Below are 19,336 nucleotides of genomic sequence, written 5' to 3'. Positions count from 1 at the left end.
TGACAGCGAATTTGAATGTCTGTGAATTTTATGGCAATCCATCTAAAAGTTGTTGAGATATTTAACTCTGAAATAAAGTGGTGGACCAACTGGCAGACAGACTTACACTGGCATCTAGCTTAACTTATCAAAGCCCGCCATTTTTCTGATATATATCATACTGTACATCTGCCATGTTTATAATAAGAATACATCACCAGTGTGTCCCATCACTTGAAGAGGGCGGTGGTCTACTTGTAAAACCCCTGGGAACTGGGGGAATTACGAGGGGCATTGTTTGCAGTCTGAGTCACTCTGTATATTTACATGTGAGTACAGCACAGGGCAAAGTTCCCACTGAGTTTGGTAATATTTAACGGGACAGTTTTGGGTGATATGGTTGGGCAACAAACACAAGGAAGGACTGCTCACTGTTGACATGTATCCAGTGTGTGTGACACTTGCTGCTCATCCACAGAGACACCAGACTGAGGTGAGTCAGACAAACAGTGTTGCAGGATTTATGGTTAGTTACTGTTCAGTAAACTTGGAGTTCAGTTTTATTCAGAAGATGCTGCTGTGTGACAGAAACAGGTGCACTGCTGCGAGTTACTCATACACCAGACCTCAGTGAATTTACTGGGTAACTTAGTATCTGTAAGCAAGTAACCAGACTGAATTAAATTTAACTGAAGCTGTTATTGCGTGTATAGCATTGATTAAATATATGCATTTAATTTACTGTCCAAATCCAGTTTAATGTTGTTTGAAATGGCAAAAATACACAAAGTCGAGACAAGCTCAGAAGGGTTAGGTTTATGGGTAGATAAAATCAGAATTTGTTTGAATCTTGAAAAATACGGTTTCTTAATTTTACTGACAAGTTTTTCTTTATTTTGGAAAAACTTTACAATTTGCAATTTTTGCAACAAAAAGGTCCTTTTGTCTTATTCACAATGTAGGATATGGACATATATTTAATATGTGTTGTGGCGTGTGGTATGGTATACTATGTTATAAGACTGCAGCCATGCTTAGTAGCTCTGTGAGGCTGTGACATAGTGGTGCCTTGAGCTAAATGCTGAACTTCGGCATACTAACTCGTTCACGGTGACAATGCTAACAAGCTGATGTTTATCATTATGCCATGTTCATCATCTTAGTATAGCATGTTAGCATCCTAACATTAGTGAATTTGCATTAAACACAAAGTACAGCTGAGGCTGATGACAAGTATAGATTTTGTAGAGTAAAAGTCAGGTAATCCTAAAGTTTGGCGTTCATATTCCCGGATATGTGTACCAAAGTTCATCACAACCCATCCAGCAGTTGAGATATTTCAGTCTGGACCAATGTGGGGGGTAACACTGGCCTCCCTACCATGTCTAAAAAATGTGATTATGCCCAAGTGTAGTGACTAATTAACTTCTTCTTGTTTCAGGTCCATTCAGCAGTGAACAATGAATTGACTGTATCCACTGATTAAACATGGACGTCTTTTCTCTGCTGGTGCTCCTGCTGTCATGCAGGATTCAAGGTGACAGTTCAGCCTTAAAACAAACAGCAGCTTGTTTGATTGGAAATGTGTCACAGAGGCCATTAATGTGCTGGTATTAATGGCCACATTCAGTGCTGTGGTGTGCATAGCAGCACCCTTCAGATTAAATCCAAAGACAATCTAATTAGATAGCCTAAATGGTCTTGACTGCACTTTATAATTAATTTTCTTGGAAATGGCTGTCTATCTAGTTAACAGTAAGATGTAGCCAGTGGTCAGGGGACTTCAGAGTCACTGGTTCATGGTCCCAATAGGAGCATGTACAAATTATGCTCATTAGTCTGCCATTCTCTGATTGCAATGAAAAGAAATAGCTGTATAGGCTGGCCTAGATATTTCTCAGACCTAATTTCCTCAACGGATGCATAATTTATGATTCTGCATGCTGGCTGTAGAAGGTAACGTAGTTAACTCACCACAAACAAGTTATACATCACCCTGAGTACTGTGGCGTAAACCTCTTATTTCATATTTCATGGTTTGCCATAAATATTAAATCCTTTTCTCCTTCATTTGTCAGCGATACAAAGCCACAGAGATACTGCTGGAATTCAACAGTGGACATGTGCATTGATGTGTCTGTGTGTACGTTACTGAACAGTTAGTGCACAGTAGTTTTCCTCATAGCATCTGTTCTTCTATTTCAGTCCTCATGTAGTCCTTGTAGCTTTATGAAATTCTCCAGGTTACTGTTAAAATGTTTACCCTGCAGAATGCCGTCGTGGCCTGTTGCTTACAGCTACAGATTCGTTTACACACTCCTTTTTCTGTCAGTAGTTCTTCCCTAAATCCTCTTTGCCCTCATTATGCATCCAGCTAAATCACCAATCTCCATCTGGACAGCCACAGTAAGAAACAGATTTAGGGAGTTGTTGCTGTCATTCTCGTTCTTTGTCTCTGTATCCCTCTAAGGCTGACTTAATTTCTTTCTTTCTTTTATGCTCTCTTTACTTTCTTTTCATCTCTTACTCACTCTCTGCATGGCTTGAATGTTCCGGCACACTCTGGGTCCTCTGTCATAGCAATATTTAGATTTTTTACCTTGCTAGGCAGCTGGACTCACAGGGTCACCAATTATTATTTTATTTCATTATGTTATTGCCTAGACAAACCGAGTTATTGTTTTTTTTATAAGGTCAAGCTAAGCTAACTGGCTGCTGGCTCCATATTTAAAGGTACAGACATTAGAATGGTATCAATGTTCAACACGAAACTGTATTTCCCAAAATGTCCAACTTGTTCCTTTCTGTAGCAGCAGTGATCATTTGTTTCATTCGTTTTGACTTATTTCAAAAACAGTTTCAGACTCAGTATAAAAAAATCGATGGACTTGAGTCCTGAGTTAATGTGTGTAATGTCTGTCTCTCTTTGGACCTTTACCAGTTGGAGCTAAGATGAGTGTGTCGCCCAAAACACTAACCGTCCTGCGAGGAGAGGAGGCTCGGTTTACCTGCAGCACGTCCTGCGACCATTGGACAGTGATAGTGTGGTTGCTGAACGGTGATGCGGTTCTCACCATCTCCAAAGCTGAAGGCGTCCTAGCCTCTGTCTTCCCTAATGTGACGGCTGAGGAAAGCCCTAACTCAGAGCGTAGAAGCTGGGTGTTTATCCTGAATAACACAGAGAGGCACAACCAGGGATCAGTGACCTGTGACATCCAGGGCATTGATAGGCGAACAGCAAGCCTGTTTGTACAAGGTCTGTATGTGCGTATGCAATTCTATATTGGTGTATGAGAGTGACTCAGAGGAGATACTTTGTTCATATGTGTGTGTTACCTTGATTCACTCTATCTGGAAGGCAGCCAGGAAGTGTTTATTTCTGCTGCAGAGAATTTCAAAGGCTTTTTCTGTAGCCAGCTCATCTTAGGGATACTTATTTTCTTCCAAACAAGAGTCTGGACACATGCACAAAGCAGCAAAGGAAACCAAGCAGATGGCAAGCCTCAGTTGCAACGATTGCAGTGTGAGAGAGTGCAGAAACACACTGAATTTAACCTTGACGAGGCAAAAAGCAGTGTGTACAAAAAGGTAAATGAAATGAGACTAAGCAAAACTGATGTAGCTGCTTTCATCTTGCCCACCCACACAGTGCTGTCTATACACACAAGAAAATAAAGAACACAGAGTCAAAAAGACAAAAAATACTAATTAAATTCCTTTGATTTAATTTGTTTGAACTCAGGATTCAAGAATGAATGTTTTCTCTTCCGATAACATCAGCTCAACTGACACCCGAGTGATCAGTCATGGTGTGTATCAAGGGTGGGAAACCATTTGGGACTAAGATGGAATACAGTTGCCCAGGCATGTTTGATGGTCTCTGTGACATTGTTGATGACAGTGTGGGTGGTGTCAAAGATAGGAATTGATTGGCCCTCAGATATAAATACCAGGTGGAAAGCGCTGAACTCCACGCCAGTTAGACCAGGCAGCTGAGCACAATTTACAGCCAATCTCCTCTCCTCTCCTCATTTAGTGTATATTTTTATGCCTGTGCTTATGTAAAAGGGGAATATGATGTGTGAGACCCAAGCGGCACATTTGCTAGGATAGTTAAGAGTCTGGATTTGATAAGAATCAGTAGTTCTCAGCACTTCTGATGATGTTTGATTATCTCAAGCTGGAGTACTGCAGTATGAAACAGCATTTTAACAAGTGGGACTTCGACGATCGTAAGAACAAAACATTACAAGTGTAAACCAGAAAGTTAGAACAATTTCTGTACTTACATTGTCCATCTTATTTACAGACAGTTTCCACAGATAACTAATCATTTACACATTCATCTCAGGAAAGATATTCCCTACTCGATGCTCTTCCTACCTGAGGCTCAGCTCACATGGAAGTGGCGTGCCTCAAACTAGGTGACAGCTTATTATGTAAATGTGTCAAGGTTTTCTTGGACCTGTGCTTCTCTTGACCTTATCGTTCAGCTCATTTACATCTGTACAAACTGAACTGACGGCTCAGCTAAAAAAAAAGAAATCTGCATGGAAACATCCCCTCTGCGAAAAGCGAGAGGAAACAAAACCAATGACCCATCACCTCCAATATATTACGGAGAGAGCCTCCATTGCTGCCAGTGCTGCAAATCTTCAGTGACATATGCAGTCATTAACAGTAGTGTATGGTGAATCAGGCCCTCCAGTCTCGATGCAGAGGATCACTATGGCCTGACACAGCCTCTGAATTAATTGTGCATCCTGGCACGCCCAGTTAACAGTCAGCAACTCTGCCTGTGATTTGTTTACTGCAGCTCCAAATATACTGTTGGAATGCGGCCACAAATCTACAGCGAGCTGGTTAACTATGTATGCTATCATCCACACTCCCTGCTTTAATTGCCCAATATAAAGACATGTGTACATATGACCACACACTCCTGCCTGGTCTCACAGCTTCCTCCCAGCTTATTTATTTCACTCACTCACACACAAATGTACGCACAAACCTTACACTCGAGCGAGTCAATATGGTTTCATGCCCTGTTGAGTAGGAACAGGATCTGCAGTTAAGGCGTGAGTTGCAAAAAAGGAAAAGTCTGTGATCAGAGAGAGAGAGTGAACATGCCTGCGATGATTGGCCGATAGAGGCACAGGGCCCTCCTCACTTCTTGAAATAAATTCACACTCATGCATACAGTCCATGTGTTACTGTTCATGAAATACCAATCCTGCACACAGACAAGTCTTTAAATGCTGCCCTGAAAGCAGCAATTTCCCCTCTGAGGACCCCTGCTGAAAAATCACTGGAATTAGAGTTACCCGAGGGCTCTTCACCCCACACAACCTTCCACAGCAGCCCAAAGTCTTCAGAGTTTCCCTGCAGTGACTAACAAACCATATGAAACCTTATTTCAGGGATCACTTAGATCAGAGTGTTGAGAGGTAGTGCTGATGTCGTTCCTTTTTTCCATTCAGATGTATCAGAGCCATGATCGCCCAGAGCCCCCTCATCAGTCAGTGCAAATGAGGCTGCTGGTTCCTCGCCAACCTTTATTCACTGGTGCTGAGATTCTCTAAAAGCAGCTGGAGTCCCCTATCAGAACCAGTCGCTTTTCGAATTGGTTGGTGCGACGTTTATGACACAGAATCAGGCATCAAATAAAAGCCCCAGGAGAAAAAGGGACAGCCAATAATGTGTACAAAACATCTGAGGATTTGAACCTAAATCAACACAGACATGTCATTCGCTTAGACAAAGAGCCAAAGCTTCTGTAATTATCTTTCTGTCTATAGCAATTGTCTGTTGCATCCACCTCCTTTCATTCTATGAGACAATAGACTTCACATTTGAGATACTGTATCTCCCAGGGCCTTAAGTGGCTTATTTGGCTGGCAGGAAAGGCGATGAAGGGGAAAAGCGTTCGCCAGGCAATTGAGACTTTTAGACACGCAATCAATCACCCGGGACAAATGAAATTCGTCTTTTGTAAAAGTGAGCAGGCCAACTGAAGAGGTGATCCTCATCTGCTACATGAATTTCAAAGGAGGCCGTTGATGAAATTCATAGATTTCTACCCAGTTTAGTCTGTATTCATAAACTCCCTCATGCATATGCAGAATTATACAGAAGTACATGTGCATGTGCATGCAGGCACATAAATAAGAAAAATGTACTTTCTTCTGATTGCAGAAAAGGGCAGCGTAAAGGTCTCTGGGAACGACATGTTGGTGTTTCAGTGGCAGTCGGTCCAGTTTGAATGCCTAGCAGAAGGATGGTACCCTCAGCCCACTTTGCAATGGCAGGTGAATGACAAAAAGGTAAGTACATACATCTTCATCACTATTATCTTTACATTTAATATAAGAAAACATTCAACAAGATCAAAACTCAGTTGCAAAATAAAACTTATTGCAACATAAACTTTTAGACATAGAACTTTTAGCAATAGATTGCACGAAAACAAATCTATGAAGCATAACAATTATTACCTGTGTAGTACAGCAAAGCTCTAAAGTGCATTTGGTTTATGGCATTACAAGAGGTCAATTTATTAATACAATAATTCTTACAGAATTCACTGACCTCTTTGTGAACCTTTTAACTACCCCTGCAACAGTACAGTACAGGCTCTGATTTTTTGCCTCCAAAGAACTAAACTTTCTGTTTGAAGAAAGTGGCCCTAAAGATTCTTTCAGACCCTTAGGGAAACTGTCACGATGAGGAGTGCACTGCTTTTACAGGGGGTGAGAGTAGCTGACTTGATTCACTGTTAGTGAAGTTAACTCTTTACAATGCATTCATCCTGCTCCAGCTCTTTTGTTCCGACTTTCATGGAAACATAGCCCCACTTTCTATAGACAGAGAGAATCAACTGGTCAGAAAGAAGCTGTTTTTTCAAGTGTAATTGTTTGGCGCTAAGCACCATAAACCAAGTACCAGTGAGCTTCATTGAACTGGTGTGAACTACAGCAAAAATATCAGTACAGTACAGGTGCAGTCACATTTATCTGCCACTGAATAGAGCGATATATAATCTGGACAAACATTTGTTTTTACGTTAGCTGTAGTATTTGCAGAAAAACTGCAAAATCCCATCAAGTGAGATCTTTCTCTATCCCAATTATTAAGCAGAATATAAACAATACTAATTCTCTCTCTCTGTGGAGGTGAGCAAGAGTGAATACAACATCAGTAGTGAAGAGACTGGGAAAAGCCTCTTCACTGTGACCAGCAACCTCAGCGTGAAGGCAGTGAAGAGCTCTCGTGTGGATTGTCTGGCCTCTGTGTCTGCTCTCCCCACACCGCTGAAGAGCAGCGTCCGTCTGACAGTGGGTGAGAGAACACAGCCATTATATTAAGTAACATATGCGCACATGCACATACATGCACAGAGAAAGTCTTCTGTTAATCCTCTCTTTGTTCTGCCCTACTTTAGTTATCTGTCTCTACATTTCAGTGTCTTTCTCTCTTTTTAAAATCTGTCTCTCTTCATGTGTTCCATTATGTTCTTTAAACTTTTTCTGTCCTGTCCTCTTTTGGGAAGCATGTGAATCATCACTGAGCATTATTGTTGGCGAGGAGAGCAAGGACCTACCAGACGAACACTCCAGTTTACATCACAGCCACTAAATTGGAGCTGAGGTTGCAAATCTTTCTACAGCCCACAGCTTCAAACTACAAATACTGCTTTATTATCTTAGTAATGTTCCATTTGTAGTTTTTTCTTGAAATACACTTTGGACAACTTCCCTCGGTAAACACCCTCATGCCTACTACTGCAAATTAAAACAGGAAATCAAACACAGCTTTCTTTACACTATGTCTGCAGATCTGTAATTGAATTGCAAAGTAACAAGACTGCTTCAGCATTTCTTTACCAAAACACTGATGTGACCTTCTCTCCTCAGTTGCAGAGGTGGTGGAAGAAGTTAACTGCACAGTCCCGCTGGCGGTAACTGCTTCCCTCGCTGCTATTCTGCTGCTCCTCTTGCTCTGCATCTGCACTGTCCTCTGCTACAGACAAAGGAGACAAGCAAGTAGGCAGTTTTCTCTTCCTTAAATTGCTCTAGGTGAAAAAAACATCACCTTCCTCTTCCACTTTTCCAGCACAGAAAGTGTGATTAAAGTATAATGAAGAAGATACTGCTGTGACTCTGCACTGCCCCATGCTGGCCTTCGCCAAGGGCACGCAGTATTTTTTCTGACAAAGTTAGAACATTAGTTGTCAGCAGAAAGCTTTTTTTTTTCTCAGGAAACATCAGCAGCACAGAGGTTAGAGTACAGTTACGTGTGTGATTGCAGGTTTGGAGGTTCAAGTGCCCTTAAGCAAGACATTTCACCAATTAAATAGTGTGAATGTGTGAAGATATTTCTGTCACTGCAGTTACTAGTCAGGGTGCCATTGGTTGTCTGTCTATGTAGATGGAGAATTGTTTATTTGAAATGTCCGATCTTCGGTCTGTGTCCAACCATCTCTGTGACTTTCTGAAGCTGACATTCTCGCCCATGTGACCCCATGATTTGGTCAGCTGTATGAAGGTGAGAAAGTAAGCCAAGGTCAATTGGATTTGTTTTTCCGTTAGTGTTCATGAAAGAGCATTGTTGTGAAGAGCAGAAACGTATTATATCTTCAATTGTTCACTTTATTTTGTCATTTCTATTTGTATTTGTTAAAATCATCTAGCTTAATCTTTTATTAAATACTAGATAGGAAACAGTAACACCACTTTAATATTGGTGGTCTTTCTCCCGGTATGTGTAATTTAATAAAGGTGTTCATAAAAGCAAGTTAAAAACAGGCCATTATAGTGATAATGTCCCGGTCCTGGGTTGATTTCTAAACCCTGTAAGTCACATCAGTGGGGTGGTCTGATAAAGACCATTGAGATGTGCAGATGAGTTGACATCTGTTTGGTGGGAAAGTGGCGACCTTGGACAGGCCTGTTTGCTAAAAGCATTACAACATTTGATAGAGAAAATGTACCTTAGGGAAGATGAGGCTCTGACTCATACCTGGTTTCTGCCAGATGAGTCAGTATGTTTGACTGAACATAACCACTCTTACACAATGTCACATTAAGCTGGACACAGTCTAGGACACAGTCTAGGACACAGTCTAGGACACAGTCTAGGACACACTGATTTGCTTTTATTTTTTAATATCGAGATCAGATCAGATTTCAAAGAAAAGAGTCGTACCTCTCTCTTGTCTGTATGCTATGTAACATCGAACTCCTGCCCAAAAAAAAAAAAAAAGCTACTGAGCACCATTCCCAAAATACTGAACTTTTCCTTTAAGAGTGTGAAGGTGACTAAAGCAGTATCAACTTGCCTGGCTCAGGAAATTCTACAAAACCCATTAATAACAATTTAAAACCATTACGCAGTGAGACAGTTTTACAGCAACTCTTTTAGAGCTCACAACCCGACCCAGAATGCATGGCTGGACTACTTGTCACCTCTCCAAATAGAGACGTAGATACCTTGGGAAGTTGCAGAAGTAAAGTGGTGGGATGTTGTAAAAAGTCTGGCCAGGAAAACGGGATGCTGCAGAGATGTTTCTGGAGTGCCATCTCCGAGGGGACTGTTGTTCTATAGCACAAGGAGGCAGAAGAGGCCTGTTTGCGCACGATAACAAAAAGTAGCCCTGAGTCATACATTTAGAAGTCAGTCTAATCCCTGTGACTGATTCGGGACCATTGCAAATCAGAGTTATGGTTTAGAGCTAAGGGATTACCATAAAGCAGGTGTGACCTTTCTCCTCCGGCTGCTGATTCTGTACCTGAAACGTCTGATACCTCCTTCACCATTGTCCTTGCTTCAGTCTTATGGCTTAAATGTAACATTCCTTAGCAAGTTAAATTAACTTCATAAGGATGTTTTACATGTGGCATGCTTCTAAGTCACTAAGCTCTTCTTTGAGTAATCCACCTCAATGGGGAGTAATGTATGCTTTGTAATTATTGGGAAAAAAGTAGGGCTCCAATATAGTCACCCTAAAAGACTTTTGGCCAGCATGACAGCGGGGATTTAAAATATAATGACAAAGGCAAATTCTCTCCCTGTAAAAGGAACAGTTTATATCTCTCCTGAGGCAAGCACCATCTGCACCATTGTTATATTGTTGTGTTTTCGCCGTGGCCAGGAGGACCTTTGGCAAAGACAACCATGAAGCCGTGATACAAAACTCATTAACACTCAGCTCCAGCTTTCACTGTTGAATTGCAAACTGACTGGAGGCTATGATATTAGTGCAGAACCCAAAACTAATAAATGGTGGGACATTTACAGCTTTCATATTACTGTATGCAGTGTGAGCGCAATGGTTCTGTGGTCAATGCAGTGAGAATAATAAAGTTAGAGGCAGAATAGTGTAATAGTTCCTAAACTTAATGCTTCGTTTTTTTTTGCCTTTCAGAACCAAGCCCACAAGAGGCAATAAGGTAAGATTTAAGAGCAATTTTTCTGGACAGTAAGCGGCTATTTTTAAACAATGAAAACCTTGAATTTTCTTCAAGGATGAACTGTGGAGTCTTGAATTAAAGTGACTGACTTAAGGAGAAAGTCGCTGCCAATAATTTGTGAAGCAGAAGCAGAGATGTACATACTTTACATAAGCTAATGTGAAGCATTAATCTCTGTTAATACATACAACTAATTTCTGAAGATCAATGAATGGGCTTTTATTGTTCCTCATTATAGAAGAAAATTGAAGACGTGAATTTGAAATTACATGCCATTACATTTTGTAGCAACTTAATTAAGATTCAAATTGAGAAGCAAGAGGAAGCAGATATATCACATGTTATATTTGTTGGCATTTTCCATGCAGCTGAAATGCATTTTATAGCTTTTCCATTGAGCATGCTGGAGTGGGAGTTGAGCACTTTGGTTGGGTCTAATAAAATGCATTGAAAAATGATGATGATGTTCATTCTTTATCTGTCAAGGCACTTTATGAGGAAAACAATTCAGACGCCCCTGATATACTGCAGCTTTGTGAGAAAAGAAAATTGTCTGTTCACAACAGCATAGTCTCTGTCAAAGTGGCTGTGTGTATTACAGCTAAAGGTTATCTTTTCCATTGGACTGTTCATTTGGCCATTTGCAGGTTCGACCAATCACTGAGCAGGAGAGACTCAGTTGCTGGGGCGACAGGGGGAATGGACAACCCGGGGTACTATAATGAGGGCTCCACAGGTGAGAGAGTAACATAGCTCAGCAAGATAACTCTTAACCTTTAGACTACTACTACACTATTGATAAAAGAAAATCTGCAGGCTCCAATAATTTTCTTTTAATAATAATGTTTTTTTTTTTGTTTTTTTTACTTGACAAGGTTATTGCCTTTAAAAACATTTCAGCCTAACACGAGAGTATCAAGTTTAAAGTTTCTTTAAAAACTAAAACTTTTCCTTGTGCATCACTGCTCTAACTTCTGATTGGTCAGTAACTAAGGTCAATATGTATAATACATTAATTAACATAGCTGCAGTCACCTTAAAGAACCTTTCCTGCGTGCTTACATTAATTTTAGCTTCTTAACTACAAATTACACAAATATACTTTTGCCAACCATCTTTGAATGCATGCTACACATTTTTACATTTCTGGATGTGTTTTTTCAACTGTTTCAAGAACATATTGTTTCAATTGATGAAAATCAATCAGTAGACTGCTTGGCAATGGATTTTTATTGCAGATTGATTTACACCACAATGTGGTTACTTTGACAAAAATAAATGCAGACTGTGATGGATTACACAACATGACAGAGATTGAAAGGTTTGCTAATCAATTTTCATAGTATATAGAAATGAAGGAAGGAAGTCAATGGATGTAAAAATGGTATATGGTATATAAAAAAGTGCTGTATCACTTAGAGTATATTTCCACAGACATAATTAACATAATGCTTCAATGAACAAAGAGCAAGTAACCTCTTCAGCTGGGTGAGTTTTTAATTAAATGGTTAATATGATTTTAACGTCATGGCCAGTTGAGCTACCACAAACCACAAATAAGGCAAAACATTTTTTTTCTGTTTTTTTTTTTTTTTAGACAGAAAAAATGTATTTAAACTCAGTATGCTGTCTACTTGGTACACATTTGAGACCTTCGAGCCACTAAATCACCTAATTCCTTCCATTTTGCTGAGGTCAGCTTTAAGTCCAAAGTGGGCTGTAGCTGGTCAGAGGGGTTACGATGATAGATTAGGCTAAATGACTGTTTTTCACCCCTGCAGATGCAACTTACAATGTGTTAATCACGGAAGCTGGTAGCAAGATGGACTTTGTCAGCTTTTGCAAGGTAAGATAGAGAAAGAAAAGGTGGGAGAGCCAGGAGACAGAGAGAGAGAGAGATCAACTGGAGCTGAATAATGGAGGCCATTCATTCTGTAGTTTCTACCGCCTCCTCCCATTTTGATGAGAACAAGAAGGATCTGCACTGCTATACTTTTGCTCATCCACTGGCCTCCCATCAGACAGGTTCATGTCAGACAGCTCAACACATCCATTATGACATGAAACAGGGACGTGGAATAACATGCTTTTTGGTCAAATTGAGTAAATCCACATTTGTAGAGCCATCAGCATTACATTTAGCTTACTGAGGACTTTTAAGCAGCTCCATCATCATCATTGTGGTGTATCATTTAAATCGTGTGATCCACAGGTTGCATGCAAGCATGGACTAAATTGAGAACTGATTGAGACACAAATTGAAAAGAATATATATTTTCTGTCTGTACCATGTAAATATTGTCATTGCCCTGAGATGATTCTAGCCTGTCGATGTCATTGAAGTAACTGTGCATCAGGGGGGTTTCTTGGCCTCGCTTGTAATTGACTAATTGATTGCTATATTGATTCTGGATAACACACTGTATCGATACCTCATGTTATATCCTGGTGTCTAGTAATGAATGAAGGGGAGGGGGGGGGGGGGGGGGGGGGGGGGTGGTTTATGTTGCCTTTTTTCCCAATTATGTCTAATGTGGAGCACCTCTGACATGAGGCTTTGAGTTTGTCAATAGGATTATCTCAGTGGATGAACCAAAGGTGGAAGACAGTCATTTGAGGCCTTTAAGACTGGAAGACCAGCTGTCTGGAAGACTAGCTGTCTTCCAGTCAGATATGAATGATTGTACACTGGACATGTTGTTTTCGAGGAAAGCTTTCAGGAATCTCAGTGCTGCAGAAAACTACCTGCTGTATTGTCACTAAAACCTAAATTTGATGGTCCCAGGTCCCTGATATTGTGTCCTCCGGCAGCCTGTCTGTGCACCGTGAGAACCAAGCCCAGGTGTATCAATCAGAGGAAAACTCCAAGAATATCAGGAGAATTACCACAGTGTGAATATTGTTTGTAATTTTGTTTATTATGACGTTGATATAACAAATAAAATGTCAGTAGTGGTGTACATGATCGTACTGTGTAGTAGTTATAGTCAGGCCACTCACAAATGTTTAATGTAATCTTGAGCTGAATGTGTCTAACATTTAACATCAACATTTAATGTATTCTTTAAATATGTTGTTTTATCATGAAACATGTTGTTTTTTCATTTTTAATAAATTACTTTTTTCAGTAATTTATTTTTAAAGAATTCAATAATTTATTGTTTCTGTTGAGTTTCTTTTATGTTCTTCACTCATATTGAAATTGTTTGTGCACACTTGTAATTTGAACCTAGAGTCACTTACTTTTATACTTTATAGACAGAAATGAGCATTTATAAAGAAATATCAGCTTGTAACTTACGTCACATTTTTGTAGCCTTCGCCATCATTTTTGTCAAGTTAATTGGCAAGATCTGTGATTGCAGCAAGATCTCTAACAAGTCAGATGAGGCAATGATTAGACTCCTTTTTAGAAACGTTCTCAGCAGCAGTTGCTAAGTCACTAACTAATTTAATGTGATTTTAAATAGAAACAAATGGCTAAAAACTAGCAAGTTGATCCTAGTTTTTACAAACAAGAATGATTCTTTGACACAGGGGTTCTCAAAGTCTGAGACAATAGGCCTCACCTCAGACAAAGCTTGGAAAAAAGGGCCCTCTTAGTTTGCATCTTTAGTTTTGCTTAATTCCTAGATACCTATGGGATCATACAGGTTAGACACTTAAACACTCTAAAAATAAACCAAGATATTGCTACAGTCGCCGTTGACATTACTTCAGACTAAACCAAATGCATAAACCAATTCAGGCATTTTTAGTTAATGGGCGACAGTAAATTATCCCAAACTATCTCTGAACAATCTCTTTAACCATATCTCACACATTAAGGCTGTTCTGTGCAATCTCCTTCTGATAACTAATGCTGTATTTTTTCACTGAGCCTCCCCTGAAACAGTTTGGAGCGCCCCCGGGGAGGTCCGCCTCCCACTTTTAAATCCTCTGCTTTAACAGATTATTTAGGCACTCTGTGAGCTGTTAGCTGTTCTAACCCTCCAGTTATCGACTACACCCTTGGCTCATCTTCTCAGTAATTATCTGCTGATCTTATCAGTTTAATGTCATTCCTTCATTATTCGCTGACAACTTGTGTGCTGAAGTAGATGACAGTAAATGATTTTCCTGTTACCTATAGCTCTGCTGCCTTCCCACTTCTAAAGAAAATCATAATTAATTGATCCAGAAAAGAGTTTTTCCTCCAACAATAACCTCATAATACAGTACATCACTGTTTCATTGCAACCCAGAGTAGCCTGTTCCATTATTTACGTCTAATCCTATTTTCAGGAAACCTATACTCAAATATATGCCTCTTTTTTTCTATTTCATATGTGGTAGCATCTCAAATTCAATTCATTTCCCAGTCATGGAAAGGAAATGGTTATAAAATACAGTATCAGATGTAAAGGCTGGGGTATAAATTAACACTGTGTGACTGGTGCTGCAATGGGAACGACGTGGTGGTGAGGCTGTCTGCAGTAATGCATGGAATAACAGATTTATCTCTCTGTGAAGTGGGTGACATAACATTTGCATTTTATAATAGTAGAGGATGGAGGGGAGTAGAGTGGTGGAGATGAAGCTATATGAATCCTCCAGCATTGCTGGTATCAATGGAGTTGGCATTAATGACATGCCTCTTACTGGTGTTCAGGAAAAAATATGTCCTGAAAAAAAAGAAAACAAAAAGACACTAAAATACTTAAAATAATAAATAATAATAGTCAAGTTTGTTATTGATATACATTCATTAAAAAAATTAAAAAATAAAAATAAAAATCTATGCCAAAGGGGTAACAAGCTTTTTCTGGATGATGCTGTGACTCTTTTAGTTTTTATGCATCATTCAGCAACTCCCACAGTTGAATAGGCCTTGAAAGAAATGGCAAAGTATGCATTTGGCAGCTTGTGTTTTGTTAAATGGGAAATAGTCTTTCAAATCACTGGAGGCTAATGCACATTCTGATTGGACCTTTTAGCTTTAGATTTGATTTATCGCTGCTGGCTGGCGACCTTTATTAGCTGAATATGACTCCAAGTCCATAAGAGAATGGCATGGTGGCTGAACCTCTGCAAATGCAAACCCTACTGAGAACAAATGCAGTCATTTGCAGTGGACTCAGTTGTCAGTTTCTATAGTTTCATTTATTAAAGAATCAAGTATGAAGGAGAGATTGTTTTGCACTCCTCCAGGGGCACACAAACATGAATCTGTTTTATGTCTTCTTTAATTTATCCAATAGGAGTTGAGCTACTGGAAAATGGTGGAATGCTCCCCCGGGTTGGGAGCGAGTTGCTGCCCCAAATGAAGGAGTTCAAGTATCTTGGGTGCTACGGATTGGTCGGTTGGTGTGGTGTCTGGAGTACTGTTGACGCTGTACTGCAACATTGTGGGTAGGAGGGAGCTGAGCCAGAAGGCAAAGCTCTTGATTTTCTGTCTCTGTTCCAACCCTCACCTATGGCCATGAGGTTTGGGTAGTGACCAGAATAGTATGATTGTGAATACAAGCAGCCAAAATGATCTTCCTCTGCCAGGTGGCCGGGCCCAGTCTTGGAGATAGGGTTAGGAGACTGGAGATCTGGAGGTATCTTGAAGTAGAGCTGCTGCGCCTTTGCATCAAAGGCGGCCAGCTGAGGTGGTTCGGACGTCTGATCAGGATCCTCTTGGTAGCCTTCCTTTGGAGGTGTTCTGGGCAAATCCAGCTGGGGCAGACCCAGAACCTTCTGGAGGGACTATATAGCACATTTAGCCTGGGAACACCTTTGGATTGATCAGGAGGAGTTGGAATGGGTTGCTGGGAAGAAGGATGTCTGGAACACCCTGCTAAACCTGCTGCAATGGCCACCAGACCTTGGATAAGCAAGAGAAAATGGATGGATGGATGGATGGATGGATGGATGGATGGATGGATGGATGGATGGATGGATGGATGGATGGATGGATGAGTTGAGCCATTTTACTCAAAACAACAAATATGAACCTTGTGGTGACACTAGAAGAAAGGTCTGGAGATCATCAAAGTCAGTAGGCTTTATCTTCTGGGAACCATGAATGTCTGTGCAGTTTTATGTCAATCCATCCAATAGTTGTTGAGATATTTTAGTCTGGACCAAAGTGATGGACTGAATGACACCATGGAACCATGCCGCAAATGAAGCTGAAACCTGATGTGCCAAAAGACGCATTTGTACCTCCATACTGGTGCCACTGTTCACAGGGATTTAACACTGAATACTTACCACACCAAATGTGAAGTCTCTGTTTTGTTCTGACATTGTGTTGAAGGCAGTTCTGTCTTGACTTACCAGCATTTTCCAGACACAGTAGAAGAAAGAGGAAATAGATTTATAGGAGCTGTGTAGAAGGCATATAGAGTATGTACAAGAAGTTGACATTTCACAGAAATCTCCCCTTGAATTGTCAATTATGTCGTGACAGCATGCATGCTTGCATTATTGAAAATAACATGCTGACATAGTTTCCTGCTATTCTCTATTGCCAGATGGCTGACACAGATCTTCACTTTGGAAATCACATCTCACCAGTGAGTGTGAGGAAAGTGTTTGTCCTCTCTCTCTCTCTGTCCCTCTCCCGCTACGCTTTTGTCGTCGCTGCCTTCTGTTTTCTCGCACCAAACGCTTGGCATTGAAGCGGCAGGCTATTAAATAAATTAGGTTTCCTCCAGTGGGCCTGACAAAGACAGGCGCAAAATGAGAGGCCTATTACATGACTTGCTTTAGTGTTTTGTTTTCCAGCTTAACCTTACCCTTCCCTGGGGCTTACTTAGGGCACCTAATGGGTGTCAGTTACGCTCCACAAAATGGTGTTATCGTATCGTTTGGAGGCATCTAAAGCTCAGAGAGCCAGCTTGAGCTGGCCAGTGTCTGCCTTTCCAACAGTGAGGCTGTAACAAGGTCCCTCACTTTCACCCTTCATAACTGTAGCCATCTTCAGGAGTCTCTCTCATTTAGTCGCTGTCTGCTCTGCTCCTCCTGTTTGTCACAAGCCGATCTCCTGGTCACATCATTGCGTGAAGCTACAATCACACTGCACATGCTCAGTCTGCAGTGCGACTTCCAGTCTCTTACGTCAACTTACAAAGTTGTTCAGTCTAAGAGACCAGCTGTCAGTACAGCAGGTATTTCTTTCTTTCTTCTTCTTCTCCATGCATCACAGAAAATTACTGAGTGGAACACTACCATCAGGGACAACGAGGAGTCTGCTGTTAGGGTGCAGCTCCCCAGCTACCTCAACAGTTTCTGCTGGCAATTAGCAAGAAGCCAGTGCACTCTTCTTTTGGTATATGGATAAATAAATGGAAACTATGGCTAATGGCTCTCTGGAGTACAGCATGATGTCTCCAGTGGCTTGTTATATTCTGCTTTCCACTTCCTGTACGTCAGGGTCCATTAGCAGCCAAGTCACTGAACTGGTATAGGAAGAGAAGATGCTGAACAGAGCAAGGATATTAAAACCATACACTTAGAAATATCTTAGTGCTAGAGTAGCATAGCTCTCTCTATGTGTTGCAGTCTCCGTCAGGCCTTTTTTAAGAATGAGGCTGTATTCTGTAGTTGTATTATTGTTAACAGAAGAAAAGACTGAATCCAAGTGTGTTTCTCTATCTCTGAATACTTTCACAATGTTGTGAAAGCAACAATGACTCACAAATATGTAATTTCAAATGGTTTCATTGTACATGTATTACATATATTATCATTTATACACATTTAGGGCTCTTGTGAATATTTACAGCAGCAGGACGGTATATGACAATAAAAATAACCATGGTGCCTATGTTTACTGTAATGACGGAACATGTTCAGTACAGTACAACAAGTGTTCATTGATTTCAATGGTTCACTGATGTATACTTAATTGTTTTTGGACACTGATGATGGTCTCGGACACAGATTTAAACAATACTTGCTAGTAGAATGCAAACAATTTAATTAGTATTAAATAGATTCATATCACAAACTTGGGATTGAGTTTAGACTCACTCAGGTGTTTAATATATGTATTTAAATTGTCTAAACAGACTATTTAGACTAGTGTTTGGGTAGACTACTTCAGAATGGACAATGAATCACCACTGTAGTGTTGTAGTGTGTTGCTGGAATTATTAACAAAAAGAAAAACTCCTTTAAACAACTGCACGCCAAATATAAGCTGAAATCTATGATGGGTGAAGGCAAAAAAAGGCCTACTTGCTAGTTTATACTAGTAATAGACTTGAGCCACTGTATTCGATGACACTGTTATTTCTTATCATCATATTGACCACTAGGACTGCTGTTCCTCCTCCAAACATGAATATGATAATGGCACATAAACCCTCAGACCACTTCACCATCAGCTTTATAAATATGTATTCAAGCACAACAGACTGCAGAAGCATGTAAAAGCTCTGCTGCTTTAGGATGCCACTGTATTGATTGACTTGAAATAAATGGACCCTCTTGGCTCTGGTCAGGGCAAATTAAGTGGTTCATGCTTTGTTTATGCTCTCGAGGGCCGGCCCTGGTAGAGAACCACTGATGAATAACTTAACACGTCCTCTCATTATTGAAAGCTAACGCTTTCAAGAGCATTGTGCCACTGGGCTCCTACTAAATTAAAGGCCTTCAAAAGTAACTGTGCCACTGTATTATGTGTCTAGGGCCATTACCAGCAATTGAGGTTAAAATCCTTTACATGACCTTGTTAGCGTAGGGTAATCTTTATTAGTTGTTTAATGCAACTGAGCAAGTGATTCACAGGCTAATTACCATGGCGCAGAGTTAAGAGCTACTCAGTGGTCAGTATTTAAAAGACAGAAAAACAAATAATACAGTTACTTGTCTTTTGTTTTTGGGTCCCTGTGGCTGATTGACTGGCCTTTGTGCCC

At 40.3% G+C, this 19,336-nt stretch overlaps 1 protein-coding gene across 3 annotated transcripts; it reads left to right on the top strand.

Annotated features, from left to right (window-relative positions):
- Positions 1-331: 331 nt before the first annotated feature.
- On the top strand, positions 332-13,483 carry igsf5b (immunoglobulin superfamily, member 5b). 3 transcript variants are annotated; one of them, XM_010733593.3, is made up of 10 exons: positions 335-472; positions 1,421-1,516; positions 2,921-3,235; positions 6,175-6,302; positions 7,152-7,317; positions 7,893-8,021; positions 10,403-10,427; positions 11,096-11,184; positions 12,230-12,294; positions 13,234-13,483. In XM_010733593.3, exons 2-10 carry the CDS (start codon positions 1,468-1,470, stop codon positions 13,342-13,344), a joined length of 1,077 nt encoding a protein of 358 aa, XP_010731895.3. In that variant the 5' UTR covers positions 335-472; positions 1,421-1,467; the 3' UTR covers positions 13,345-13,483. The 3 variants fall into 3 exon arrangements, with proteins under 3 accessions (XP_027135744.1, XP_010731896.2, XP_010731895.3); XM_027279943.1 differs by lacking the exon at positions 2,921-3,235 and having other exon boundaries at positions 332-472; XM_010733594.3 differs by lacking the exon at positions 7,893-8,021 and having other exon boundaries at positions 333-472.
- Positions 13,484-19,336: the final 5,853 nt, after the last annotated feature.

This window comes from Larimichthys crocea, chromosome VII, assembly GCF_000972845.2.
Source record: "Larimichthys crocea isolate SSNF chromosome VII, L_crocea_2.0, whole genome shotgun sequence".
Classification (NCBI taxonomy): Eukaryota; Metazoa; Chordata; class Actinopteri; family Sciaenidae; genus Larimichthys; species Larimichthys crocea.
Note: the sequence above shows the minus strand (reverse complement) of the source record. Positions and strands in the feature narration are given on the sequence as shown.

Bases quoted from the DNA above. Each gene is read 5' to 3' on its own strand.
- igsf5b (XM_010733593.3), top strand. From the start codon at position 1,468: ATGGACGTCTTTTCTCTGCTGGTGCTCCTGCTGTCATGCAGGATTCAA. The intron at 3,236-6,174 runs GTCTGTATGTGC...TTCTGATTGCAG, and splicing joins AGCAAGCCTGTTTGTACAAG to AAAAGGGCAGCGTAAAGGTC. The intron at 10,428-11,095 runs GTAAGATTTAAG...GGCCATTTGCAG, and splicing joins AGCCCACAAGAGGCAATAAG to GTTCGACCAATCACTGAGCA.